Here is a 27,876-nt window from a genome sequence, read left to right on the forward strand (position 1 = left end):
AATTTGAATTTGAATTTAAATCTGAATTTTTCTAGTCGTTTCCGGTTCCGCTTCGATCGAATGAAATTCGGTATTTTTCTGGCAAAAGATAATGGAATAGGAAAAAGAGTTCTGAGTGTCTGAGTACTGGGCTTTTATCTTTTGGAATTTGAAATTTTAAACACAATCTTTATTTGGCCACGTCACGTCATTTCCTGCGTAACGCGCCATCCGCTTACGTTACTCGAAAACGTAAAAATCGCATATTTTCGCTACTGGCGGAGTGTGCCCAGCTATATTACACCTAAGCTGTTTTGGTTTGTTTACAAATAAAGTCTGCTTAAAATTCAAATTTTGTATGCAAAAGCATGCAACAATCTATTATTTTTCATCTAAATTGTTATATAAATGGGAATTTTCCTAGCTCTGCCTATGTTTTACCGGTATATTTTCAAAATAATTTGGTATATTTCGGTACATTTCCGTGGTATATTTTATCGATATACCCGCGGTCACACCGAACCCTGTTTCCTTTTCGACCGTAAAACCACATGTCTGGGAACCGAGATTTTACTATATTTTTCTTTTCGGCGGTATAATGCGGCAAAGTGCCGCGAAAATATAGCAGATTACTCGATCGACTGCACGGCAACGACGAACAATTGAAAAATCATTTCAATCTGCGACCAAATTGTGTGAAAAATCGCATTCGGGACAATATTCGTAACCAAAACGTTCTACCACACTAGCGCGTGAGTGAGTGTGAGCGAGAGGGCGAGAGCAAAGTGTGCGAGACGAGTGAGAGAGAAAAGAAAACCCGCAAAAGCAAAAAGCATACGAAACAAAAGCAACAACAACAACAACAACAGCAGCAGAAGCAGCAGCAGCGTAAGAAGTGCGTAGTGAAAAGTGAACGCAAATCAAAGCAGTGTAAAGCAGAGCGCACAATCGTCAATAAGGGAAGGGGAATTTGTGTACCACAAATTCTTCTTTTTGTGGCAGGCTCTCCGCGTGTTGTTGTTTGTTTGTCCCCGAATAGGATCAACTTCTGCATATTTTGAATTTCCATTCTTGGTGCGTATTGTTAGGGCATAAGTGAGTGCTGCATTTGTGTGCGTGTGATATACTTTTAGGTTGTGTTGTGTCCCGCGTGCATCTTTTGAAATCTGAGGCGAGTTGCAGCCTAATCAGCTGTTTGCCATCCAGGGCTGCATGCTGCTGCTGCTTGCAGTGCATTGTTATTGCATAATCGCCATTAATGCAATTTACCAGCCTTTGTTTATTGTTTACGCCAGCAGCAACAACAATTACAACAACCAACTGTTGCACATGTTCTCTCCGTTTTTGTTATTGACATTAGCTCGTGTTGTTTCTGTTTCGCTTTTGTGAAATTCCAACGCAGCGTAACGCAACGTAAGGTGGCGTAAGCCAAACGTAAGCCCAGCAAGTGGACAGGGCGTCGCTGCTTGCCAGCCCTCGCCTATGTGCGGCTGCCTGCTCTGCTTCTAGTGTGGTGTGGGGGGGCATATTCGGTACGTCTTAACCTCACTTCTCGCTGGCCTGGCTGCTGCTGCATAATAATACATTTCAGTCGGTGCGCTCTCGCCTCGCCTCTATTTCGATTTGTCGTGCCTCATTACCTTTGGCCTGCCTGCTGCTTGCTGCCTTCTGGCTGCTGGTGTCATAACTCTGTCCAGAAGAGGTTCAAATCCGATTCGCAAAGCAGCGTGAAAATTGCCATTGAATTTTGATCGCAGGCGGTTTGGTGTGCTGTTTCTGTGCCTGTGTGACTGTGTGTGTGTGAGCGATGTGCCCCCAAACGTCGTAGCACCCCAGCCAAAGGCGAGGCTTCATCAGCACCACCAACATGGACAGTGCATAAAGTTAGCCGTAAACAGGAGGCTCTAAGAATTTACCAGTTCCTCTGTGTGTCCTCTGCTAAAAAAGGTCAAAGTGCACATCATTAGTAGGGCTGTGTATGCGTATGTTCGTGTGTCTGTATGTGTATCTATGTGAGATTCAACAACAACAACCATCAACTAACCTGATTGCGTTCGCTCTCTGTTACAGTTTGAAGAAACTCCAGAACGATTTGACACGACGACAGCAGCCAAGGAGCACCGACCAACAGGAGCCTCTGTACTGTAGCTGTATTCGGGATCTGAAGCAGAAGCAGGAACAAGCAGCAGCTACCAGCATCTGAATCTGGAGTAGCGCATAGTGCTGCCTACTCTGGAGACGAAGGCACAGCCACAATCAGCGAGCATGTCCAGCAAGGAGGAGACGCCGTCCTCTGGGGCCGCTGCTGTGGGCGGTGCCACCACACCCAGTGCCGCACCTAGCAGCACCTCGTATGCCAATGTTGTCCAGAATCTGGACACCAAAAAGGGAGGTGCCCCAGTCGCCGTTGCCGCTGCGGCTGCCGTCGCCTCATCCTCAGCCGTTGACAATAAGGAGAATCAACCAAATCTGAAGAGCCTCAAGTCATGGAGTGAGGAAACCGCCGCCGCTGAAGCCGCTGGCGAGACTGTGGTCAGCAGTGTCAGCCTGGCGCTGACAGGCGAGAAGCGTGCTGCCGCCGGTGGCGACAATACCGCCGAGAACTCATCGGAATTGGACGACAATAATGACTTTGTGCCGGTGCTATCCCATCATAGGCGGGACCGCAAAAAGGCACGCAAGGACAAGCCACGTGAGCAGCGCGACAGGCCACAGCAGCAGCCAGGCAGTGGCGCTGGTCAGAAACCCCTACAGGCCGGCAGACGGCCCGCTGGAAATGGCGGTGCTGCCTCTGATGGAGGGGCCACCGATCGCAAGGCAACAGTCCGTTCGCGGGCACCACGCGGCGGCAGTCCACGCAGACCGGGTGCACCCGGTGGCGCCACAGGAGCTGCCGGCAGCGGGAAGCCACAACAAAAGGATCGCAAATCGGACACCTCACCCAGTGCTAGCCTCGAGGCCACTAGCAGCGGCAACGAGGGCAAATCCGGAGACGGCGAATCGCAGTCGGCCGCAGGAGCAGCCGCCGGAGGAGCAGCAGGCGGTGCAGCAGTAGTTCCTCCACCCAAGCGCTTCGTAGCAGCGCCACCGCCCAAAGTCAATGCATGGAAGGTGAGTGAATTGAAAGGAATCTTTCTGTTTTATTGATTTTTTACGTCCCGTTGTGTATAGGGAATCTCTAGGGAATTCCCTTGCGTAAGGGGATAAACCCCATTCGCGATTAGGTCATCAAATGGGTTAGCATTTCAGGGGTTCCTCGTTTCTTTCTTTCAATTTATAATGAAATTAATTTATGGATTATAGGGATCCCTTTTTGGGGGATGAAAAATGCAACTACTACGCCCCCCCACACACACACACACACCTTTTGAGGTGTTAGGCAACACTGCTCAAGCCCCCGATGCGCACGTTTTTCTCTGGTTTTGATTTCGGTTTTGTTTTCCTTCTCTTTTGGTCGGTATTGCGTCTTAATTTGTGATGGAATGAACGTAAAAACAATGTCCGTATATGTGTGTGTGTGTTGTTGTGTATCTGCATGCGTGTGTGTGTGTGTGTTTTCTGTTTGTAAACAAATGTGCGTAGAATGACATAGACGAAGTGACAGAGCAAAGCAAGCCAGCTGATGAACACGAATGCAAGGCAACAGCCCGAAGAAGCGTAATGGAAACACGTTTTCTGTTCTCTGTTTGTTGTTGTTGTTTTTTCTATCGTTATGGGCCCCACGAAGATTACCAAATTGTATCTCTCAGATAAATTGCATAATATACGAAAGGCTAAGAAATAGACGAAAAACATTTGCCAAAACAACGCCAAAAAGAACAGAATCAAAAGAGAGAAACAAAACGATTTTTTATATGCCTCGTTTATTTTTATTTATTTTCGTTTTTTTTTGTGTATTATGCAATGCAAAGAAAACGGTAAAAAGGCGCCGGCCAACCCTCCCTCATTTGCCCTTTTTGCAGGTCTTGAAATACAAAAGTAAATACAAATTTTTTTCTCTAATTCAGATTTCCTTCCTTTTAATTTCGTTGTAAATTTGTTTGATTAATTTCATTAATTTTGTTTGTATATCTGTTCCATTTGCCATCTGGTTTTTTGGTGTTTGTCGCACAATAAACGAGAGAAAAAGTAAAATATATTTTGCAACTAAAAATAAATGTCAAGGTCAGCTGTATCTGTATCTGTATTTACCCCTCCTCATCCAACGAAACGTAAGCATACAACAGAACAGAAACTGTTGAGAGAATGAAAACGGTGAAATAAAGGGAAATCCGTTTCGAACCCACAAAAAAAGGTGTGGCTAATTCTTCTTTCTACGGAAAAGTTAGTGCTGGTGACGAGTTAATTATTTGCTTTCTATCACGTTTCTTGGTTTAGTTTCCTCCGTCGCCTTTCCAATGCAAATCAGTTGCTCACTTTTGACATTCTTTGCATATGCTAATTTGCGACTAATTAGGAAGCAAAAACAAAATAAAAAGAAGCTTTATTTGAAACCTTCTCTTTGTGACTTCTCCATCTGTTGCCAAGGCGATCCACTGCTTCCCCTACTACACTATTGCTTCCGCTGGTTTTAAACTTGTATGACATCGAAGCCACAGGTAGCAAGCAGTTCACTTCGTAACTGAGGGCAAGCAGTGAACTCCATTACTGAGAGCAAGCAGTTCATCTGATGGCATTTTAGGCTTTGTTTGAGCTATTATTAATACCGTGAAACTCTATGCAATTGTCATACTGTCTTAAACGGTTGGGTTTGCTTTGTTTCGATTCTTGTTTTAACCCAATTCGACGTCTACGCTTCACGCCTCTGCCCCTACAATAGTGCAACGCGGCGGCAGCGTAAGCGTATCCAAATTTAAAAGTCCACGCCAGTACCCGTTGACGTGTGCCATTGAAGAGTTCGGCTTCGAAACACGAGAAATGAGTGAAGAAAACGCTCCCGAATCCTAACTATTAAAACTATTATTAATAAATTAGCAAGTGGTTGCCACGCGGCGCGATCGCGAATTAGTTGAAAAACGGCACGTGTTCTCGACGGCACCACCGTAAAGGTTCCACTGTTGCGAAGCGATTGAGAGTAAAGAAATTATAATAATACACATACAGAGAAAGAACTACGTTGGAAACGTGGAAGTTATAACTTGATAAATGCTCATATGTACATAGAGTGGAAAATACACTTGTTGATATCAGCGGCGTGTGTGAAAAGTGTACATGTGCATGTGTTCGCTTTATATTCTCGCCCTCTCTTTATCTCTGTGCCGTATGTGTGCCATTTCTCGTTCCGTCAAAGCATTACGTTTACGTTCTAGCGTAAGGTTCATTTGTTCCGTTGGAGTGGTGTGCGTGATTAGAGAGTGATAGGCGTACCTCTCTCTCTGGTTCTCTATCTAGCTGAGTACAGTAATCAAGAGAAAGAAGCACAAAACAATCAAACAAAAATGAAAACGAAAGTAAATATGCAATCATCTTAACAGCTTTATGACTGTTTCTATTTGTTAGAACTTAATATTATTAAAGTAAAATAAAATAATGTATGTCATAGCTAGAGATGTGCCGGTTTAAGTGCTGGGGTTTGACATTAAATGGATTTTTCAAGATATTCTTTTGGTTCGAAAACCACAAAGGGTCAGAGTTTACGTACTAGTTTTGAGCACTGCCAGAAAAAATGTGTACATACATTTGTTGTTATATTTATTGTCGTATTAAACAATAACACTCTCTATTTACGTTCTATTTATAAACATTTATCGTGCAATCGGGGCTTTAAAAATATTAATTTGTCTCAATTAACGTCGCTGACGGCGCTACGGTGTTTGCTTTGTCTGCTATTACGTTGTAGATCGTTGCCGAGCCCCTGCCCTCCCGATCCCTGGGGGGTATACACACATGAGTCAAATCCAGCTGTGAAATTTAATGCTTTGAGAGAATATTTTCCACTACCCATTCTACATCACTATACGATTCTCAGTTACGCTTGGGTGCCAAATTTTGCATTTGTTTTCGTATTTGTCTGTATTTATTGTTGTAGGCATGTAAATATGATCTGCTGAGGATGCATAATATATCCGATTATATTTACGTTACTTGCCTTTTGTGCCGGATTTTCATATTTTTGTTGCCGTCATTGTCAGACGATTGCTTGTGAAGACTTCCTATTTCTTTGTGTTGGAAATTTCAACGAGCCAAGTGTCCGATCCCGATCCTCTGTTGTCAGTGCAAACGAAGAAAGAAATCTGATAAGAATTCCTTGTTCCATTTCCTTTCTTTAATTGTAATTTTCCATAAGATCTTTGGCCATTGCTGCTTTCAATTGAATAAATAGGTTTTCCATTTTATTGTAAAAATGTGAAAACATGTTCGATTCTTGATCGTTTCTTATATGCCACTAAATGGCAAATAAAAATTTGGTATGACCGGGCATGGTGGTAAATCAACAGAGTCGAAATCTACGTTCAAGCGCCCTTGTGAAAGGTATAAGCTGATTGATAGGAAGTCAAAAAAATAATAAGATAAGAAATCAGCCTTGACAACTTAACTCCTCGATAATATTCGATAGTAACTGTACTTTAGGGGACTTAAGCTGACTAAAAATACGCGTTTATTTGAATATATGTATCTGAAATGTTATAGATTACTCCATCTAAAGACATTAGATAGCTGACTCGCTTTCATTACTTATCTTTCAAAGAATACACCCCTACCTATGTATTTCGATGCACTTTTACCATTATTGACTGATCAAATGCAATATGTACACTAAAGTATACGGATATAGTTTTATATATGTACATAGTACCTACTTATGTACATACATATGTACATGAGTAACCCACCCCGTGGGGTATCTTGCCCTAATAGCCCCCCACATAAGAAATTTGTTTATCTTGGCTTTCAAACGGGGCTGCCGCAGTTCTTATCAGTTGTTTACTTGTTGATTTTTTGAGTAATTATTTACCGTAAAAGTGAGCCATCTTTATTTTTTGCGCGCCACATTTGCAAAAAACATTTGGCAGAATATACCCACTGGTATTATATATGGTATATTCATGTATGAACGTGTACACACAGATTTTGAAGGACATCTGATTGACTTTTATATAAATTTGATTAGGTTATGTCATCTAGTGATAGAAATCACCTTACTCAATTCGTTTTATTATTCAGATTACTAATAATTAAGCCTGATAACATGCCTGTGAACGAACTCAAAGGTGCTGCAAAGCCTACCTCAAATAGTAGATGTACTATTTACTTGCACTTATTTATTTTAAATGTAAATATACATATAAGCGATAAGAATGAACACTATAAAAGTAATGTGTGTACATACCATGGCATGGCTGGATGTGTTATTTTTACAAATGTATAACATTCGCTTTGAACTGACTGAGTCGGGAGAAGATTAAGCCTAATAAGAGAAGTAATGCGTTTATTTACTTTAAAAGATAGAGAAATAAAGACTGACTGATAAATATGGATGTTCTTGTTACTACTGTCCTCTCCTGTTCTGGCTCGCTGGAAAGCCGGTTATAGAGGGTACTTAAACGTCGAGCACTTCGTTCTAGTTCACGTTCACTCTGTCTTGCTTTTTATTATGTTTCTTTCTACTATTGTTGCCTCGATAAGAGTTCTGCCTGCTACGCACTTAATAATGTTGAGCCCCTCCACTTGATTCAGCGACAATAACAACTTCTCTCTCCGATCTCCCCATGCGGCCGGCCGCCCACCCACTCCAAGAGACAGACGAAGATCAGTGGCTGTCGCTGGGTGTCGTTAGAGTTCGTCGCCACGAAGTCGGATCCGAATCGACTCGACTATCACATCCACTCCACTCGCCAGAGCCTATGAGCAATTGCCATCCAGTGTAATCGCTTATTTAATCATCAATAAAACTAAAAATAGAAAAAAGTAAACAAAAAATAGTCATAAACTTGTTTGCGTGCATCACATCGACCTTTTTGTTTTCAATTAATAGCAATATTCATGTAAAGCTGAGTTTTAATATACTTGCTGTGCCGATCGGTGCTGGCTCTCTCTATCTGTCCCCTCTCTCGACCATGCTTTCTGTGCTATTTTTACATAACGCCTTTTGCGGCCGGCATTATTACTCGTATTTGAATTTGCTAAAACGCAGAAAAATGTGGATCTAGTTTGTCCCACAACCTCCCTCAATCATTGCAGCCCCTTCACCCGGCACTTTAACCTCCCGAACTGATTGGCCCCGGAGCGAATGTTGACTTGGAATCGGGAATGTGGGCCTTTTTGCACGTTTCTATATCTCGATCCGGTCCTCGATCATTGTTTGCTTTATTTTTACCTATTTTCTATTCGTGTTTTTTACGATTTTATTGGTTGCTATCTTGGTCGGGTGCGCTCGCGATTCTTATGCCATTTAAAGTAGTAGTTTTTGAATGCAATCGCCTCAGTCGTCTTTCAGCGATCGTGCGTTGCAGATCACATTATTTATCATTCGATTACGGGAAAATTCACCAAAGTGTGAAAAGCGAAAGTGACAAAACTTTATGTGGATATTTAAATTAAACTCAATTGATTGGCAAGTTTATATTTTTTAAATATTCAAGTAATCTTGAGTCAACTCTCACATGGAAATTATAATAGATGTAGAATATTTAAGAACATTAAAAATAAAAGTATCTTTCAAAGCTATCTGCCTATCATCGAATGACCTTGAATACACTTCTAATCGTAAAATTATTGTGTATATTTTAATGACAAATACCTCTTAATACGTCAGCATTGATGGGGGGTTCAAAATGTCTAATGCGATAAGAAACATGCCCAAAATGTGTGTAAATATAGAAACATGTGCTTTGGCACTCATCCATTAAGTGGAAACGTGGAGGAAAGCATTTCTTTGATATTTAGAGGAAAATTAATTTGCTAGAGAAAATGATTTACCGTTTAAAATACACAGTAAGAAAAATTACCCAGTAATCCTCTGTATGATCATTGATTTATACAAGGGAGATACAAAAATTACTTTCTTTGTCAACCATATTCCATAAGGGCTCTCTTTCTGTAACCTCTTCCTTTCTTTCTCTTTCTCTTCATATTGGAGTTTTTCCACCCGTGTGTCGCGACGGTCTCTCTCTCCTTTTCGCATGGCCTACGTGCCGAAAATCACGTGTTGTTATTTTGTATCTGCCTTTCTCAATGTTACAGTTACAGCATGTTGGGAGCGAGAGGGCGTAGATCTATTGTTAATACGATTGGCACCTGTTTTGGCGAGGGTTTGCCTTAAGCGTTTAAAATGCCTGAACTTTCAAATACAATAATATCTAAAGTTCGAATATTGGGCGTATGCATATATAGAAAATGCGTATAAAAACAAAACTCAAATTGGATAAACACTTCATCTCACGTACGCACTCGTAGAAAGAGAGAGAGCCTGCGCTCTGTCTCTGCTTGTCAGTCTCTCTCACCCGGCAACACTTGGCTGCGTCGTCACTCTTCTGGCGCACACTTGCGTATCTTTCGCTCTCACTCTCTCACTTACACGGCCATAAACCGGCGCATAAATATGGCCTGTTTTTTGTTTTTGTTTTGAATCCGCGTGTATTGGAATACCCTGGCTGAGAGTATGATGAGTTTGCTGAAAGGTTTTTTCGAGAACTCAAGAATATATACAAATATACACTGCCAATCAGACGAATAGACTCACGAGTTTTCCAAGTGAAAAGAGGTTTCTAAAAGTCCAGCAGCGAATGATAGTGGAGCAAATTTATTTTTCCATTAATCAAGATTCTTTTCCTTGTTTGAAAAGTAAAGAATTCGACTTCTAAGTGGAGAGGTTTTTTTTTTATGAATTATTTTGTGTAAATACCCAAAAAAAAAGGCCCGTTTTAGCGATCACCGAATAGACTCAATAATGAATATTAGGTAAAATCTTTCAAAAGCTTTGTAATAAATATTTTTTTTATAATGTTTGGAGCTTAACTAATAATGTTTGTGGAAAACTTTTTTGGAATTGCTTTGTAATGTCCTTCAGGACATTAAAATTAAGGGGATTCAAAGGGTTCAATTAAAGCTCGCTGCAGGCCTGTCTGATGCAATTATGAAATGGTTTAACTTCTTAAAATTGTTGACAGGACTCATATCCTTTACGTAAAAGCTATCCCCATGCGATCCCTGCAAAATTCTGATCAGGAGAGAAAAAAAACTTCAAAATTAGGTAAAAATTTGAGTCTTTCATCCACTTCTTTATCAATTTACCGTTATATTTCGTGCGAGTATCCTGGTGAAATTAGCACGACCGTGTGACAAAAATGTTGCAGAATCTCACCAAAGGACTTTAAGAGTAGCTTTCCTACTGATTTACTCAACATCCACGAAACAAATCGGGTGTCAAGTGCGCCATAAAAGCAAATGGAACCCAACACCAGTATGGTCCTCAAAGGTCTATTGTAACGAGTCAAAAAATTTTCTTTTTTTCTTAGATCATGAAAGAATAATTAAATCGACCTATTCTTTTCAAATTAAAACTTTTTTTATAAAAAAAAAACGGATACAAAAAATTCGGTTTCCGGTGTCATGACACGCGCGACAACAATGCAAGAATCCTTGCGAGACCCAGTAAGAGGATAACTTTTGTCTAATTTCAATAATACCACAATGCTAATAACATTTTTGTCACTCGGTCGTGCTAATTTCACCAGGATACTCGCACGAAATATAACGGTAAATTGATAAAGAAGTGGATGAAAGACTCAAATTTTCACCTAATTTTGAAGTTTTTTTTCTCTCCTGATCAGAATTTTGCAGGGATCGCATGGGGATAGCTTTTACGTAAAGGATATGAGTCCTGTCAACAATTTTAAGAAGTTAAACCATTTCATAATTGCATCAGACAGGCCTGCAGCGAGCTTTAATTGAACCCTTTGAATCCCCTTAATTTTAATGTCCTGAAGGACATTACAAAGCAATTCCAAAAAAGTTTTCCACAAACATTATTAGTTAAGCTCCAAACATTATAAAAAAAATATTTATTACAAAGCTTTTGAAAGATTTTACCTAATATTCATTATTGAGTCTATTCGGTGATCGCTAAAACGGGCCTTTTTTTGGGGTATTTACACAAAATAATTCATAAAAAAACCTCTCCACTTAGAAGTCGAATTCTTTACTTTTCAAACAAGGAAAAGAATCTTGATTAATGGAAAAATAAATTTGCTCCACTATCATTCGCTGCTGGACTTTTAGAAACCTCTTTTCACTTGGAAAACTCGTGAGTCTATTCGTCTGATTGGCAGTGTACATAATTGATGATAAGAAACGTTTCGATTTGGTGGGTATCAAAATAGCGAACCCCAAAGATACCGTCGCATGTTTTTATGGTTGCGCTATAAAAACCAGTTGTTGTTTTTGCTCTTGCTCTCTGCCTATCTCCCTCTGCTGTGCCTCTTTTTCTTGTTGTTGCGCTCTGCCTCTGCTTCTTTGTGCGCTTTGCCTTTGCTTTTCTGCTCACGTAGCCAACGCGTGGACAGGCCACAATGGGCGAGGGTGGGGGTGAATAAGAGGAAGAGACAGAGGCAACGCCGACTCGCGGTACTGCTCGACGCGAACAAAACTCGACAAGCAGTTCAGCGGAACGGACGTACAGAATTTCCAGTCAATTGTTTAAATAAAAACCCAAAACAGCAGCAGCATACAAAAACCCACAACTGTGCTAACTTGAAAAACAACAGAACGTTTGCCATTAGAACAGCGAAAAGTGTTATATGCGAAGCAAAACAAACATTGCGGAACATTGCGACACGATTAGCGGAGAAAAGCTGCAGTGAAAGAGCAAAATAGCAATGAAAAGAACCTTGTTTTAATTAGCTAATATTCAGGTAATTTTCATAGTGTGATTCTTTGTGTACAACCACGATCTGGTGGTACTATATAGGCGATATGTATACATAACGTGATGTGCGCGTTGGCCTCTGCAATGAACCGAAACTGGGTTAGGGACACTCCCCAATATAAGAGGGAGACGCGGCGGCGGCTTCTCTGTGCCCAGAGGTTGAGGTTAGAATCGGAGCCAAGCTGCGCGTGGAGGAGTCGGCCAAGTGTAGGGGTTCAGACTCCTAAAACGAAGTTGAATTGATTTTTTAGTCAAACCCAAGCCGGACGCATGACACATCTGTCTATCAGGCAGTGGAAAAATTTCGTACACTCACATATCTAATTTATAGAAACCTCTCTAATTTGTGTGTGTTTTCTGTGCTATGTGCTTACAGATATCAGCAAAACAGTCGGCGAGCCCAAAGGCAGGAACCTCTCCATTGGACAAGCGTGTGCTGCAGCCAAAGGCACAGCAACAACAGCAGACCAAGCAGACGACTGCCAGCAATAATACTAGTAATAATAATACTAACCAAGGCGCACAGACTACCAGCAGCAGCAGCAATCCCAATCCCAACGCCAGCAACAAAAAGACACAGCAGCAGCCGCAGCAATCACAGCCACAACAGGGAGCAGCAGCATCTACAGCGACTACTACACAGACAGCAACAAGCAGCAGCAGCAGCACAGCGGCAACCACAGCCCCAGTAGCAGCAGCAGCAGCACCACCCGCATCAGCAGGAGCAGGAGCAGCCACAACCACTGAGGCAACCACAACAACTGGTAAGTTGTGTTCCCATTAATTAAATTAAAAAATCAAGTGCGCCATAGAGCATCGCAGTAGGGGAAAGTAAATGTAGGGGCATGTTGAGAGAAGAGCAGCCTTGGAATTTATCTAGGACAAGAAATCATCTTTATCTTAGATGATGCTGATGCCAAAAAAAATATACATATATAAATTCCAGCCATCACCCCCAGCGGAGAAGAGGCCTTCCGCCATGTGACTTTGCTCTCCCATAAACACACACACACACCCACACTTTCCTCTCATTTCTCTCTGTGATGCTCTGTGAGAGTTTGTTGAATGGCCTGATTATTTATTTATAAACTTTGTGCATTTCTTATCCATCCCCTCACCCTGTTAAATTATAGTAGTGGATGCCAGTCAAGCGGATGCACTTGCCAAAGTCGTGGTAAAGGACAAGAAGAAGGTCAACCAGAAGGTGAGTCATCATCAGAAGAGTGTCTCCCAACAGCAGCAATTTTACACTCTCTTTCCCCACCTCGTATATGTAGGCCAGCGATTTTAGCAACGTTGGTGATTGGCCCACGCTTATTGGGGGAATTTCTGGCAGTGGCAAAGCCACCAGCAACGAACCCAAACGCAACCCAACGAAAAAGCAACCAGCTAAAGCAGCAGCAGCAGCAGCAGCAGGAGCAGCCGCAACCAGCGTCACTTCAAGTGAAGTTGCCACAGAGTCTAACGTAGTAGCCGCCACTTCCAGCACCAACAGCAGCAGCAGTAGCAGCCAAGCTGCAGCCGTCGCCACAGCCGCTACATCAACAGGAACAGCAGGAACATCGTCTGCTACAGCCAGCACGAGCCATGATGCCAAAGCCCAGCGAGAAGCCGAGCTACCCACTGGCAGTGCCACTGCACCAGCTGCTGGCGCCCTTGCCGGCTCTGCCGTCAACAAAAAGATACCCAAGCACAAGTGGCGTCCGCTGCAAATCGATCTGGCCAAGTCCAGTCGCCCTAAACCCATTGGCGGCCGGCCCCATCGCCGGCTCAGCGACGATGGCGCCGATCAGCGGCGTCCGCCGCGTGACTACCACGCACGGGGGCCGGCGCCAGCCAATGGGCGGGGAGTCGATGCAGCTGCAGCAGGAGCACCAGCAGCAACGGAGTCAATACGGCCACACAGTGGTCGGCATCCGTACGTTGCCCGGAGCACGACTGCTCCGTCCGAGCGCGTGGATTCCTGGCGTAGCAGCGGCACCAATGCCGCTCCCTACGATGAGCAGCGCTCGGGGCCAGGGTCAGCAGCAGGTGGTGCCGGGGCAAGTGCCGGGGTGCGCGGACCGCGCCGCTTCCGTACGCCGTACCGCGGCGGTCGGCAAGGCCGGGGTGGATTCACAAGACCGGGACCAGGTCGTCCGACTAATCGCATACCACGCCATCTGCTAGCTTCGGGCGAATATGCAAACTATTTGCCAGCGGATGCGGCTGGCGCAGATTCAGCCCAATCCACATACGTGCTCATGGGCACCCATTACTTTGGCAATGTGCCAGCCTCCTATATCGAAATGGATGCCAACAGCGTCAAGGAGGCACTCAAGAAGCAAGTGTAAGTATACCCGAAAGGATCCACTCTTTTGTAACCCTCTGCTTAATCCACAAATTTACTAATTATATTCGTTCTCTTGTTCCCTTCAGTGAATACTATTTCAGCTCCGATAATCTTACCGGAGACTTCTTTTTACGCCGCAAAATGGATCCCGAAGGGTATATACCGGTGACCCTGATTGCCTCGTTCCATCGGGTTCTCGCTCTGACCACAGACGTGGCCCTGATTGTGAACGCCATCAAGGAATCGGATAAACTGGAGCTCTTCGAGGGCTATAAGGTGCGCACCAAGACCACGCCCACCGTTTGGCCCATCAGCGATGCACAAGATGCTGCCGCAAAGGATCAGCAGTCGCTGTCGAAGCAGGAGAATGATAAGCAGCCAGCAGAGAAGCAGCAGAAGACTGAGGCAGCCGAGGATGCAGTAGCAGCTGCAGCAGTAGAATCAGGATCCGAGGGGAGTTCACCTCCCGCCATCCTGACGTCTGCAATGGCCACCAAGCCACTGAGCAGCATCCCGCCGCCACCGCGGCCGCGTAACTCTCAGAATATGGTGCCCAAGATGCTGCAGGATAAGCAGCAGCAGCAGCATCAGCATCGTTCAGTAAATGCCATCAGTGTGCTCACCCAACAGGTGGAGGGCGGTGCTGCAGAGCTGGCTGGACATTTGAGCGGACTGGCGGAGAGTGTTAAGCCGAAGCCCGATAAGAGGGCGGCACCCAAGGCTGGTTCGGGATCGGGATCAGGATCAGGGGCTGGTGTTGCCGCTGGCGCTGGTGCTGTTGCTGGGGCGGCTGTGGCTTTGGTTGCGGAGCCGGAGGGCATGTGGAAAGAGGTAAAGAGACGCTCGAAAACAAATGCTTTAAAAGAAAATGCTACTAAATCCTCCACCACCACAACCAACACGTCCACGACTACACAACAACAACAACAATCGCTTTCACAAACGCTCAACAACAACAATAATTATAATAACAATGTTAAAAATGTCAAAACGAACAACAACAACAAAAACAACACCGTCACCGCAAACGCCACCTCGTCCAAGTCCACGTCCACGTCCTCGTGTGCATCCAACGCCCCATCCAACAATGCCTCATCAACAATCACCGCTGCTGTCTCTGTGTCGTCCGCCACAACCACAACCAATGCTGCCGTTGCCGCCTCCACCACGAACGCTTCCTCTGTCACCGTCACCACCACCACCAAAACCACAACAACAACAACCACCACAAACAACAACAACAACAATAAGAAAACATCTGCCAATGCTATCTCCAACTCGAAATCCTCCTCCTCCTCCTCCAAAACAGCTGCTGCGCCATCCGCTCAGTGCCATGCCGAAAAGGAAGAACTAGACTTTCAATTTGACGAGGAGCTGATGGACCCCATACCCGCCACTGGACGCATCAATAACTTTACCGAAAACTTCTCCGACGATGACGAAAGCGATTACGAATTTGCCGATCGCGATATCAATAAGCTGCTGATTGTCGCCCAGGTGGGACGTCCGCCCAAACACGAAGGCTACGATCGCACCGCTGACTTTACCTCACGCACGAAAATTACCCAGGATCTGGAGAACATCATTAACGATGGGCTGGTCAACTACGAGGAGGATCTGTGGACCACCACGAATGTGGTGACCGACTATCGCACCGTTAATGTCATCTCCCAGGCGGACTTTGAGAAATTGGCTGCCACCGGCGTCGTGCCCAATCGTGGCAAGGTTGCGGGTGTGCAAAAGCAAGTGCCACCACCGCCGCCAGCCTATTTGGAGGATCTGGATGACACTCTGGTTGGTGACACCACACTCAATTCCACACTGAACTCTACGCTTAAGTCACGTCGTGCCCGCTTCTATGCTGCCCCCAATTCGCACTCGATCGATCCCCGCACGCCCCGCAAACGTAAGCTACGCCACACGGCCAATCCGCCAGTGGAGGCCCATGTGGGCTGGCTGCTGGACACGGTCGAGCATAGGCCACGAACCACTTCGATGGGTTCGTCGGCGGGCACATCGCCCACCACATCGTTTGGCTCGTTTGGATCTTCGGTGCCGCAATCGCTGCCCGTCTTCCAGCATCCGTCGCATGCGCTGCTCAAGGAGAACAACTTCACACAGCAGGCGTATCACAAGTACCATTCGCGGTGCTTGAAAGAGCGCCGTCGGTTGGGCTTTGGCCAGTCGCAGGAGATGAACACCCTGTATCGTTTCTGGTCGTTCTTCCTGCGCGAGAACTTCAACAAGACCATGTACAATGAGTTCCGCACTCTGGCCCTGGAGGATGCCGGCAACGGTTTCCGCTATGGCCTCGAGTGTCTGTTCCGATTCTTCTCGTACGGCCTGGAGAGGAAATTCAGGCCAAGCATCTATCTGGACTTCCAGGACGAGACCGTGGCCGACTACGAGACGGGTAAGCACATCATTATTGGCTCTAATTTGTCATTGTATTAATATTTTCTTCTGGCAGGTCAACTGTACGGCCTCGAGAAGTTCTGGGCCTTCCTCAAGTACTACAAGAACGGCGAGAAGCTGGAGGTGCAGCCCAAGTTGGCCGACTATCTGAAGAGCTTCAAGACCATCGAAGATTTCCGTGTGGTGGAGCCAGAGATCGATGAGATGCTGCAGGGTGTGGGCAGCCTGCATCCCGGCCGTCAGCTCAACAGGCATCGCAGTGTGTCCGAGAGCGATGGCACCGCTGTGATCACCGCTGGTGGTCGTCGCCTGAACACCACCATCACCAATCGCAGTGACTATGTGGGACGTTTGATCCAGCAGCAGCAGCAACACCAACAGCAGCAGCAGCACTATCAACAGCAGCAGCAATATCATCAGGGATACGGCAACCAGAACCGCCGACGCACCGGCTCCTTTGGCAGCAGCACAGTGCGCACTCGTAGCGGTTCGCTGGGCAACAAGCCGCAGGTGGTGCATCGCAATCAAGGATCACAGCATGAGCTGCGACGCGGTGGCAGCAATTCAGGACTGGCGCCACACAAGCGTCAGCATCATCAGCAGCAGCAACAGCAGCAGCAAAAGCCCAAGCCACAGGCTCAGGGCATATCACAGACAAATAATATCGTGCGAGCCTCCACATCGGCGGCAGCGGCAGCAGCAACAACAACAGCAACAGCGCCAGCGATAGTTGTGGCACCAGCAGCAGCAGCAGCAGCAGCGGCGTCCTCGTCATCGTCGCAGAAGTAGAAAACATGAAAATGCAGACACATTTTTTCGATTAGACTTAAGTTAAATTGCGACTTAGTTGGGAGCTGAAGCGCTCCTCTCTCTTTTGTTCACTATTATTCATTCTTATTATTCGTCTGTAGTAGCAGTAGTAGTTGTAGTAGTATTCGAGAGTCAGGCGTTCAAGTGGGGTAGGAGGCGTGTCAGTAGCCTCTTTAGCATAATTAAGTACAATTTTTGAAATTTGTTTACTGCAATTTTGCCCTAGCGCCCGTTGGTTTAGTAGTAGACATGATGATACCCCTTTATTTTTTATTGTTTGCAGTCCCTTGAAATGAAATAATTCTATATGAAATGCTCAATGTTTGCTGTTGGAACAACACACCCACAGATAAACCCCAAAAAATACACACACTGACAAACTCAGCAGCCACTAAGCGGGGTTCCCAGTGCCAATCAGCCATGATCTAGAAACTGAATGACTATTATAATAATATTATTTTTTATTTGTTAAATATTCTGTTTTTTCTTCTTTAAATCAGATTTATTTTTCCTACTTGAGAGCAGAGCGTTCGTAATAGACGTAATGCCAAATTGAACTGTTGTACGGTGTGTGGAAAAGCAAAAAAACCAATAACGATAATCCTTTAAATAATATTCCCTAACGGAAAACAAAGCATAACACAAAAAAAACCAAATGATCTGAATTCAAATAAAAAACATTTGTAAATTAAAGCGAAACGTTAAACCACATACAAACATACATACATTCAAACAAGTGTATGCGCAAGAGCACGTTATATATGATAGACATATGTATGAATAATATATCTATATATATATTCTTATAATTATTATTATTTCTTGTGTGTGACCTAAAGCGCAAACTGTAATGTTTAATTTGTTTAAGAGACAACGAGAGAACTTAACTTGTACACCTTTTACACACACCCATTGAGGCATGCGGGGCTCAAGTGCCAGCGAATTTTAGTTATTTAAGCATTTAAAGCATAAACCAATCGCAATCGGAATTAGAGTCGGAAATGGAAACGGAAACGTAGCCTTTGCACTGCCCCCAAGTCTGTCAATCTATCTTCGAATTGGTTCCCCACACACACACACAAAAACACACACATTACAAAAAGACCGAACCGAAACCGAACTTCGTACCCCGCCAAGCATTTAGAAGCATGTCAAAAAAAGAAAAACCATTTATTATTTACGTTTAGTTTTTGCACTTGTTAATTTTTTGATTCGAAGAAGATAAAAGAAAAAAACAAAAAAATTTTAAAAACTGAAAAAATGTCAAGTCCAAAAAAAGTTAAAAACTTTCTAGAGAACATAAGGCAGAGCAGATCATGCAAATCGAAATGAAAATCAATCGTAAAATATATAACGAAAATTGTTTCGCATTAGTTGATAAATCATTGAAAACACTTACACAAAATGTGAGAAATCAAATGTAAGCTTAATACTGATATTTACCTATATAGCTGCGCGTATATCTACGATATCATATACATACATATATACATATAGCGGGACAGCAACCGACTTGAACTGCAAATGCGAAAATAAAAACGCAACGAGAACTGTGAAGTTTGGTTCGATGCCGCCGGATCAGATCTCGGTGGGCTGAAAATTCCTCAAGAGCCTAAATCTATGAAATTCATAATTGATCGATCGATCCCATCAGCTCCTCCTTGATATAATATGCTTCGCTCATCTAGCCTAAGCAAATCACACAAATACACACGCCCCCACACAAAAAATATGAAAAAGTGCAAAATACCCCCCAACCCTGTCATTAAATATTATTTCTTTATACATACATTAGATATCTGTAAATATATTTCTTCTGCTTTTTAAAATGTCGCCTTATCAATTTTAAATACAAACACACAAACAAACACACCAATCGAACCCCTCACAAAGCTATTGGCCAGACGCTTCTATATGAGCTTAATGATCTACCAATAAAATAGATATAGGTATAAATATATCTATTGATCTATATAACCATCTATTTAGATGCACATCGCTTGATGTTCGACGACAATTCGTTAGGCTGTTGCATGACTACACATAGTTTTTTGCCACAACTATTCTGTTTTTCACATAAAGTGTTGACTTTAGTTTATTACTTATATAATAATTATGATTGAAGCCTCACACACATCTATCAGATTGGTTGGTTATACCCTGTATGTGCCCTTTAAGTTTTCAATTTTTATATAATTAGTTTACACTTAAATCTATATGATATATGATATATATATGATACGAGAATACGATACCAATCTACGAGATGAACACAATGGAAAATCTATTAAAAGTAATTTTGTAAGCAAACTTAATATGGAAAATACGATACGTGAGAAAAACTAAAACTAAAATAAACATAAACAAATAAAACGAAGGACAAGATTATTGTGAAAAACGTGATAGTTTAAACCATAAAGAGTAATATTTACTACTATTATTATATTAATAATTAATTATAACGATGCATATATGTACAATATATACACATATGTATATGTTTATGTAAAACAGAAAACGCAAAAAAATTTCTAAACTAACGTAAACAAAAAAACAAAAAAATTTAAAAACTTTTTTTAAAATTACCAACACAAAAAAAAATGTTAAAAAAACAATGAGTAGAAAAACTAAAACAACAAAAAAAATGAATAAAAAAACTTGAAAAAAACCAAAAACAAAGGAGTTCTATGTAATTTTTACTCTACAAATATTTTCTGTGGATTCCACTTTCTGAGGGAGATTTATCAGCGTTTATGGAAATTATTATAGTTATGAATCTGAATCAAGAGGTTGAAAGAAAGGGAAAGGGACAAATAGTATGTTGCATGCATTAATGTTGCTTCATGAATATGTTGCAGCAACATCTGCTTGTATACATGCAAAAGAAGACACCATCATACAGGTTCCAGTGGGAGCTGTGTGGGGCAGACAAAAGATGAAACAAAAGGCGTAATAAACTCCCGTAAAACACATCGATTGACCCTTTGAGTAATTAACCCTCTGGGGTGTGTGTACCATTAGTCACCGGGCGACAAAATGCACAGCAAACTACAAACTACTTTTCATGCTCCACACTCTGATGCTCTCCCCTAGATGCTTTGGCCGCCTCATCCACATTCCTGTCGTTGCAACGACATATGTTGTGGGCTGTGTCGCCCCCGTACCCGTCCAAGGGATTGGGTGTCACAGATTAACGCCCTACTTGAATTATGGTCTGGCAGCAAAGACCCAGGGACAGGACCGGAGCAAACTACTCCACAAAATCCGAGCCGGAGAAACAAAGGGCAACGCGTGGAAAAATCATGTATAAAACATAAGAGCGACACGCACACAGGCATAGTCCTGGCCTCGGAAAGCTGACAAGACGCAAAGGCACGCAAGGAGCGGTGGACAGGGGACCGGGGACGGGTGCGATGTGGCACCTACCCAGACGATAGCCTGGAGCAGGCGAGAGGCGTTTAAAAATTGAAAACCAATTTTGAAGCGATTTAAAACGACTCTAGCACGGGGCAGGGCAGGGCAGGAGGGCAGGGCGCCTGCCAGATGGCGTGTGTGTGTCCCGAGCTTATAGTGCGACTTTTCGCACCTCAAACGTGCACCGCACCACCCGCTCCTCCCGGGCTTTTGGGGCCAACGAGCCCTGACCCGGCGCAGTGCTTAGATTGTTACCAATATTTATGGCTCAATGGGGATACGGATACGTGGGGGAGGACAGTGCCGAGGGAGGAGCAGGACACGACTTTTGGCTGGCGTGACCGCAGCCTGGTTCGGGCCAGGCCAAGTCTAATCACATGACCCCTAGCCAGTGGAAGGAACTGTGCTGCGGAGGTAGGGGATATCGCATTCATATCGAAACTCAATTTAATGGGCGTTTAACGTGTGACTCGCCTTTGAACTTTGCCCGCACTTAGCTCACGCACATGCTTCCGGCGGAGAGTGGAGTGGAGTGGCGGGGAGTGGAGTGGGAATTGGGAGACGTCAATGTTGCAATTTATTGGCATTTCCCCTAATAATCAGCGACTGTTCGGCAGGGGAGCCATTTGCTTGACAAGACATTAATTGTGCTTCGGAGGTGCTGCAATTGCCTTGGGATAAGGGAGTTATTCTCACGCTAATCCTGGAAACGACATGCATTCATGTCTTTGACAGGAAATTCGATGGATGGTGTTAAGAGGCTTCGATTCACTTGTGGAGCTTCATGTTTAATCAATTCCATACACCATTCAGGCATTCAAAAAAATATTACCACCCATTCACGCTGATAAAACTGTTGTACTCCCATCAGACATTGCCCATTTCCCTTTGTCTCCTCATCAGACTGAACTGAAAAATTCTTCGTGATGCAACCACAGGCACAACAATTTGCACATTGGCTTAGCGTAATTATTGCCGCGATCCATAAATATAATTTTGAGCTTTCGACGAATTTTAATACCAAAAATATTCGCTTTGGTGCGCCGTCTAATTAGTTCGAGCTGGGCGGGTCGATGGGAACGGGGGCGAAATGCAGAAATGGCACCAAAAACCTCTGTCAAAATTCTATTACCGCAACATAACGGTGCACAAACAGGACGGCCGAACGGACGGACGGGCAGACCCAAAAATGTACCAAAGAGCGACCCCATGGGAGCACCAGACCAATGGCATCGAAAAAATTATATCCCAATATTCGAAATAATTAAATAAAATATTTGATAAAATGGTTTCCGGTTGTGCCCCACGCCACTCTACAAAAACTAATTATATTTTAGGTTTTCCAATGGTTGTGTGGCCTCATCCGATGCATATAACCAATGCAGTAGCCAACAAATTGCAACTCAGTTTTGTGTTTTTTTGTTGTTGGATGCCCAGCCAGGCAGCCACCTTTGATCTCAATGAAATTTGAGCACGCTCGAAATGTTCATAAATAAATGGTTGCGGGGCCCAATTTCGTCAACTGTCTGTGTGGAAATTAGTTTCCGGATTCTTGATTGCATTTTAGTGCGTATAAACAATTTTGGGTGGATAAATACTCGTAGTTATTAGAACAACAAGATAATTAAGTTGTATTTCTGTTTAGCTTGTTGGTGAGTGATGATCAACACTTAAATAAATAATTTTGGGTACAAAATCTTCAACATCTTGTGGAGAATTGATTGATGAATCGTATAAAATTATAACTTTAGCGCTGAGAATCACAACTAGCTATTAATTTTAAGAAGAACATCAAAATCGGCGAAAATTATCTTTTTTTTTTTTTTTTGGTATTTAATCGCTGACGCGATATTGGATGGTCGCACGACGATGAGTCCGCATTGACCAGGTACTTCAGTTCGATGATGGGGCTGTCGATATTTTCTTGACTATCGATGGTTGTTAGTGAGACCGTGCATGGTGTTGCATTGGTAATTCTTATAATTTAAACAATATGATGCTTAGTTTAAAGTGTGGTCGTGTGTAAGAGTTTAACAAAATATATAGTAGTGAAATGAATTGATGTGTATGTGTTGGTGTAGGTGTGTAGGTCAACAGAAGGTTGCCTCAGAAAGTAGGAGCAACAGAAGGTTGCTCCTCAAGGTGACTTCCGTTGGCACCGAGTTAACCCGACCTGAATAAAATTCAGTGTGTTTCGATTCACAACTCCAAATTAGCCTCATTAATAAATTTGGCCAATTCTCTCAAAAAAAGAGGCTCCTTTGTGAGCAATAACTCCTTAAGATCTTTAAAGCGATGAAAAATTTTATATTTTTTCCTGATAATAGCATGTCGTTGGCAGGAGAAGATTTCATGTTCCGCATTGTCGAGAACTTTGCAAACTTCGCAAATGTTGGTGTTTCTGGCTTTGATTTTGTGTAAAAAACGTTATCATAGGTTCGATTAATTAACAGTCTATTTATGACCTTTATGTTTTTTGCACTCCAGTCGAGAGCCCAGTGCCATGGTTTGACTGGAATTTCATTGTAGATTGACGCAAAATAAATTCCTTTTGTTTTGATATTTCCTTGTATTCATTGTTCCAATCCGTCTGAACTTTTATTTTAACTTTTCTTATTACTTCATCGAATGTTAGGGGTAAATTAAATAGTTTGCCTACATTAGTGGCTGATTTGGCTAGTATATCAGTCTTTTCATTGATGGCAATGTTCTTGTGACCGGGTATCCAGTGCACAATAAAGTTGCTCGTGAAGGAATTGTCCATGTTGAGGTGGATTTCGTCTGTTAAGTATGAATTTGATTCATTTCTCTTCAGAGCCTTTAAGGCGCCTTGACTATCGCAGAGAATTACAGTTTTACTGTATCTTTTTATATTAGATATCTTAACTGCCGTTAATATACCTACAAGCTCTGCAAACACAGATGAGGAACTACTTTCAGTCCTAAACATATAGCTAAAGTTACTAGGGTAATCTAAGATACCTATACCTGTCTTATCACCATTGATGGATGCATCAGTGGAAAGAATGTTCCATCCACCTGACACCCATTCGTCAAGCTTAGCTTGATATATCGCATTGCATTCTTCGTTTGAGATGTCAGTTTTTTTCCTGTCAAAGACTGACAGACAAATTAGGGCTTTGGAACTGTGTTTGTACTTCTTAGCTTCATTATAATTGTCGAAAAGACTACTATATTCTTGGTACACAGCTGTGTAGGCAGTCTTTGCAGTGGATTTAGTGACATCATTATACAAGGTCGGGTTTAGAGACTTTACTTTAAGTAGTTCTCTGACTGTGAGAATTTTAGCTCTGTGTTTGGGAGGTAAAATACCAGCCAGAGCAAAAATCAGATGCGTAGATGTTTTGGAGGCACACCCACGCAACGGCGAAGGCAGTCCGTCTGTGCAGTGTTAAGAGACTTGCTGTTGCTAATGTTAAGGTTCGAAAAACTAGTAATGGCATGTTCCTGCTGAGATCTGATGAAGGATTTGAAGATGTTGGATGAAACCTTGGGTTTGAGTCCCGCTTTGATGGTAGTTACAGCATGCAACAAAAAGCTCACTTTTGTCTGATTTGTCCCTAATTTTTTGCAATGTGCAATTTGTCTGACATGTTGGCACTAATGACCCTGCCTAGGAAGGTAATTGACTCCTTTATTGGGAAAGTGATATTATTACATGTAACTGCAATATTATCACGTCTTCCCCTACTGCAAAACATAACTGAGGATTTGCTGGGGTTGAAATTGAGGCCTAGATCTTGACAGAGAAGGTGAAAGTCGTTGATCTTTAACTGTAAGTTTTTGCTAGCATCATTTATGTTGTTACCTGTTGAGATGATGACAAAGTCATCAGCAAATTGAATAATGGACGTATGTGAATCATTAATTTGATGCAGTCTTTTGGTGTATAGATTGAAAAGTAGAGGTGAGAGACAGGAGCCTTGCGGCAACCCACCATTGATTTCTTTAATGAAGTTACCCAGTTTTAGGAATCTAGACGAAAAGAAATTGACAATCCAGTGAGTATATTGCGTGGGAATGTGTTCATAATCCATTAGCATTTGTAGAGTTTGTAGATTAACGCAGTTATATGCATTATCGATGTCTACTACTACAATTGCAACGAATTTTCCCCTTTTCTTCTCACAGGCCATGGTATTGATGAGATCATTTATGCACATGGCTGCTGATTTACCCTTTGGTAGGCATAAGATCGTCTGGGCATGGTGTTACGTTTTTCTAAGAACATGTCTATGCGACTCTTGATCATAAGATTAAGAGTTTTAGCCAATACCGAGATGAGTGAGATAGGTCGATAGTTTTGATAGATATGGAGATCCTTACCCCTCTTTGGGATGGGAATGACTTTGATTGTACGCCATTGATCAGGGACTCTACATTCTGTAAATAACCTATTGTATTCTTGTAAAGATTACTCCGTGCTGGGCTCCTGAGGGCTCTTATCATGTCATATGTGATTCTATCTATTCCTCCCGCAGTGTTTCTGCCCCTATTGAGAACAGCAGACAGATCACTTAAGTTAAAGGGATCAATGTTGAGTGAAGCTGGCCTGACAGAGAAGGTATGAACTTTCGCCAACACAGAGACTTGGCTTTTAAGAAAGTCAAGGTAAGGCTGGGACCATTCCGCATTAAAGCTGGAATTAACGGGATCATTAAAGGACTTAATGTTCCTCAAGAAAAGCCAGGCTTTCCTTGAGTTTGGCTTTTGATTAAGTACATCGATCTTGCGGGCGTAAGCGTTTCTTTTTCGCAAGTATTACTGCCTTCTTCCATTCTACTCTCAAGTTAACTGCTTTTATGTAGCTTGACAGACTTGGAACTCTTTGTGCCTGAATCTGTGCTTCGGTATATTTAGAATACAACAGTTGCAGTTCTGGATTCCACCAAGTCTTGGGGCATCTATTGCTGCTCAAGGAGTAGGTGGAGGCCCTAATGTTGTTTGTGAAGCTTTCTGTGATGTTTGAAATGTCTCCTGATGGCATAGCACCTGTTAGCCTTCGAAGCAGTCTATTCTTAGCAAGAAAGAACTTGGGCTTCTCTTTGCACTCCGGAATTTCTATGGAAATAGGATGATGGTGGCTGCCTCCAACAAAAATTGAATTGCAGCTCCAGGTGACATTATCGGTGCAGTTTGAAAAGGTCAAATCCAACACAGAGCCACTTTGACTGTCGATGTGACGTCTAAAGGTGCACCTTCCATCGTTCAAACAATTATAACCGGAGTTACTCATGTAGTTCTCTAGGAATCTACCCTTGGCATTGGTGACATTGTCACCAAAGCAAGTGTTTCTGGCGTTAAAATCCCCAGCAAAAATCACATTGCTCCTGCCGTCCAGTTTTTCAACTATGGTTTGAATAGCATCTTGAAAGGTGTTGGTCTTCATGGAGGGTTCAAAGTATACTGAGACAATGGTGATATTTTTATTAAGGTTGCATGTCTTGGCTATGATAACATCGTGCTCTGAACTAAAGGCTTCCTTTTTTTAAGCTTGATGCCTTTTTAACAGCAATGGCTACACCTCCGTAGCCATCATCTCTATGTTTTTCTAATAGATCGTAGTTGATTAAATTTCTGTATGACATGTCATGGGAGAAAACTTCTGAGAAGATGGCTATGCCATATCCACCAGAGTTCAAGGTGTATTCTATGTCATTTTTGTTGTTTTTGAGTGATTGTACATTAAGCTGTAAAATCTTAGTGGACATATTAGTGGATGAGATTTGTATTGTTACCAACATCATGTTTTCTATGTTTCGAACTGCTCTGTAGGAATTTTCCTTTGATGTTTTGAATTATGTTTGTTCCATTAGCTGACTTAAGCAGTATGGGAGTGACTAATTCAAGAATTTCCTGAACTATGCTGCTACTGACACTGCTAATAGTGTCATGGTTTTCTTTTCTTGGGAATTCATATGCATGATCACTAGAGTCATTTGTGTATGACTCCAGTGAGTAGTGCGGTTTTTGCTTCTCAAAGCCTACAGTGCGTTGAATCACTCTGCTGCTATATGAATGTTTTTTTAATACCTGGTTTGCTTTTTCATTATTGCTTATAACTTGCGGTATTTGCTCACATGCATTTTTGTTGTTGTTGTTGTTATTTTTATTTGTCATTTGAGGAAAGTTTTTGTCATAGTCTCGAATCTGATCATAGTTTTGTTGAAAGGAGAACTGCTTTAGAGCTTCCTTTCTTGCCAGTTTCTTAATGGCCATGATTTTATTTATGTCACCTTCTCTGGCCCACACCTGACACTTGTTCCTTTCAAATGCATTGTGCCCATCACCTTGACATAAGATGCACTTGTTTGTGTTACAATTTTCGTTGCAAGTGTTATTGCCACATTTCTTGCATCGCTTTTGTGACTTACAGCGCGCTGCTGTATGACCCAAGCGACCACAGTTATAACACTGCCTAATCGCAGGAATGTAGTGGGTTACCTTTAAAGAGCAAATACCATAAATCTGAACGGCCGATGGAATTTCGGTACCCGCAAAAGCAATTTTGACTGTCTCAGTTGGGACGAGCACAGATTCATTCATTTCGTTTTTCGTTTTCCTAAAAATTCTTTCCACTGTGTTTATCTTAATAATTGAATCGAGATTGTCCAGCAGTTTCATATCTGAGATATTTGGTGGGATACCCTTATAACACCCACAGACTCAGTGTAATTCTTTGGGATAAATACGTCGATGTTTAATTTTTTAAATTCCTCACTTAGGACCATTTCATTAGCTTCAAAAGGACCACCGAAATAGAGTTTGTACAGAGTGGCAGCTAGCGGGGTTATGCGTTTGAGACCAACAAGATTGATGTGTCTTATTTTCTCAAAAAGGTATAGATCACTTTTAATATTTTTGTTTTCAAACAAATTACTTCTCTTAGTCGATAGAAGCACACTGGCTTCTCCTTTAAATGAGTGCTCATACAAATTTATATCCCTTTGTTTTTTTATCGACTGTGTTATGCACATCTCTAGCGATATTTGCATTGGTATTTGTGCTGTTGACGGGGACATGAACATTCTTGTCCAGA

At 42.6% G+C, this 27,876-nt stretch overlaps 1 protein-coding gene across 3 annotated transcripts; it reads left to right on the forward strand.

Moving 5' to 3' along the window:
- The first annotated feature begins 507 nt into the window (after positions 1-507).
- Positions 508-18,796, forward strand: LOC117897407 (la-related protein 1). Of its 3 annotated transcripts, none has more exons than XM_034806233.1 (7): positions 508-1,053; positions 2,050-3,090; positions 12,222-12,609; positions 12,979-13,049; positions 13,123-14,174; positions 14,264-15,008; positions 15,487-15,667. In XM_034806233.1, exons 2-7 carry the CDS (start codon positions 2,245-2,247, stop codon positions 15,529-15,531), a joined length of 3,147 nt encoding a protein of 1,048 aa, XP_034662124.1. In that variant the 5' UTR covers positions 508-1,053; positions 2,050-2,244; the 3' UTR covers positions 15,532-15,667. The 3 variants fall into 3 exon arrangements, with proteins under 3 accessions (XP_034662124.1, XP_034662122.1, XP_034662123.1); XM_034806231.1 differs by adding an exon at positions 16,648-18,796 and having other exon boundaries at positions 513-1,053; positions 14,264-16,590; XM_034806232.1 differs by lacking the exons at positions 508-1,053; positions 2,050-3,090 and adding exons at positions 5,403-5,429; positions 16,648-18,796 and having other exon boundaries at positions 14,264-16,590.
- The last annotated feature ends 9,080 nt before the right edge of the window (positions 18,797-27,876 follow it).

This window comes from Drosophila subobscura, chromosome O (genome assembly GCF_008121235.1).
Source record: "Drosophila subobscura isolate 14011-0131.10 chromosome O, UCBerk_Dsub_1.0, whole genome shotgun sequence".
NCBI classification, from domain to species: Eukaryota; Metazoa; Arthropoda; class Insecta; order Diptera; family Drosophilidae; genus Drosophila; species Drosophila subobscura.

Excerpts from the sequence above, each read along its gene's own strand:
- LOC117897407 (XM_034806231.1), top strand. The coding sequence starts at position 2,245 with ATGTCCAGCAAGGAGGAGACGCCGTCCTCTGGGGCCGCTGCTGTGGGC. Across the intron at positions 12,610-12,978 it reads TGAGGCAACCACAACAACTG|TAGTGGATGCCAGTCAAGCG; the intron begins GTAAGTTGTGTT and ends GTTAAATTATAG. Across the intron at positions 16,591-16,647 it reads CGTGGCCGACTACGAGACGG|GTCAACTGTACGGCCTCGAG; the intron begins GTAAGCACATCA and ends TTCTTCTGGCAG.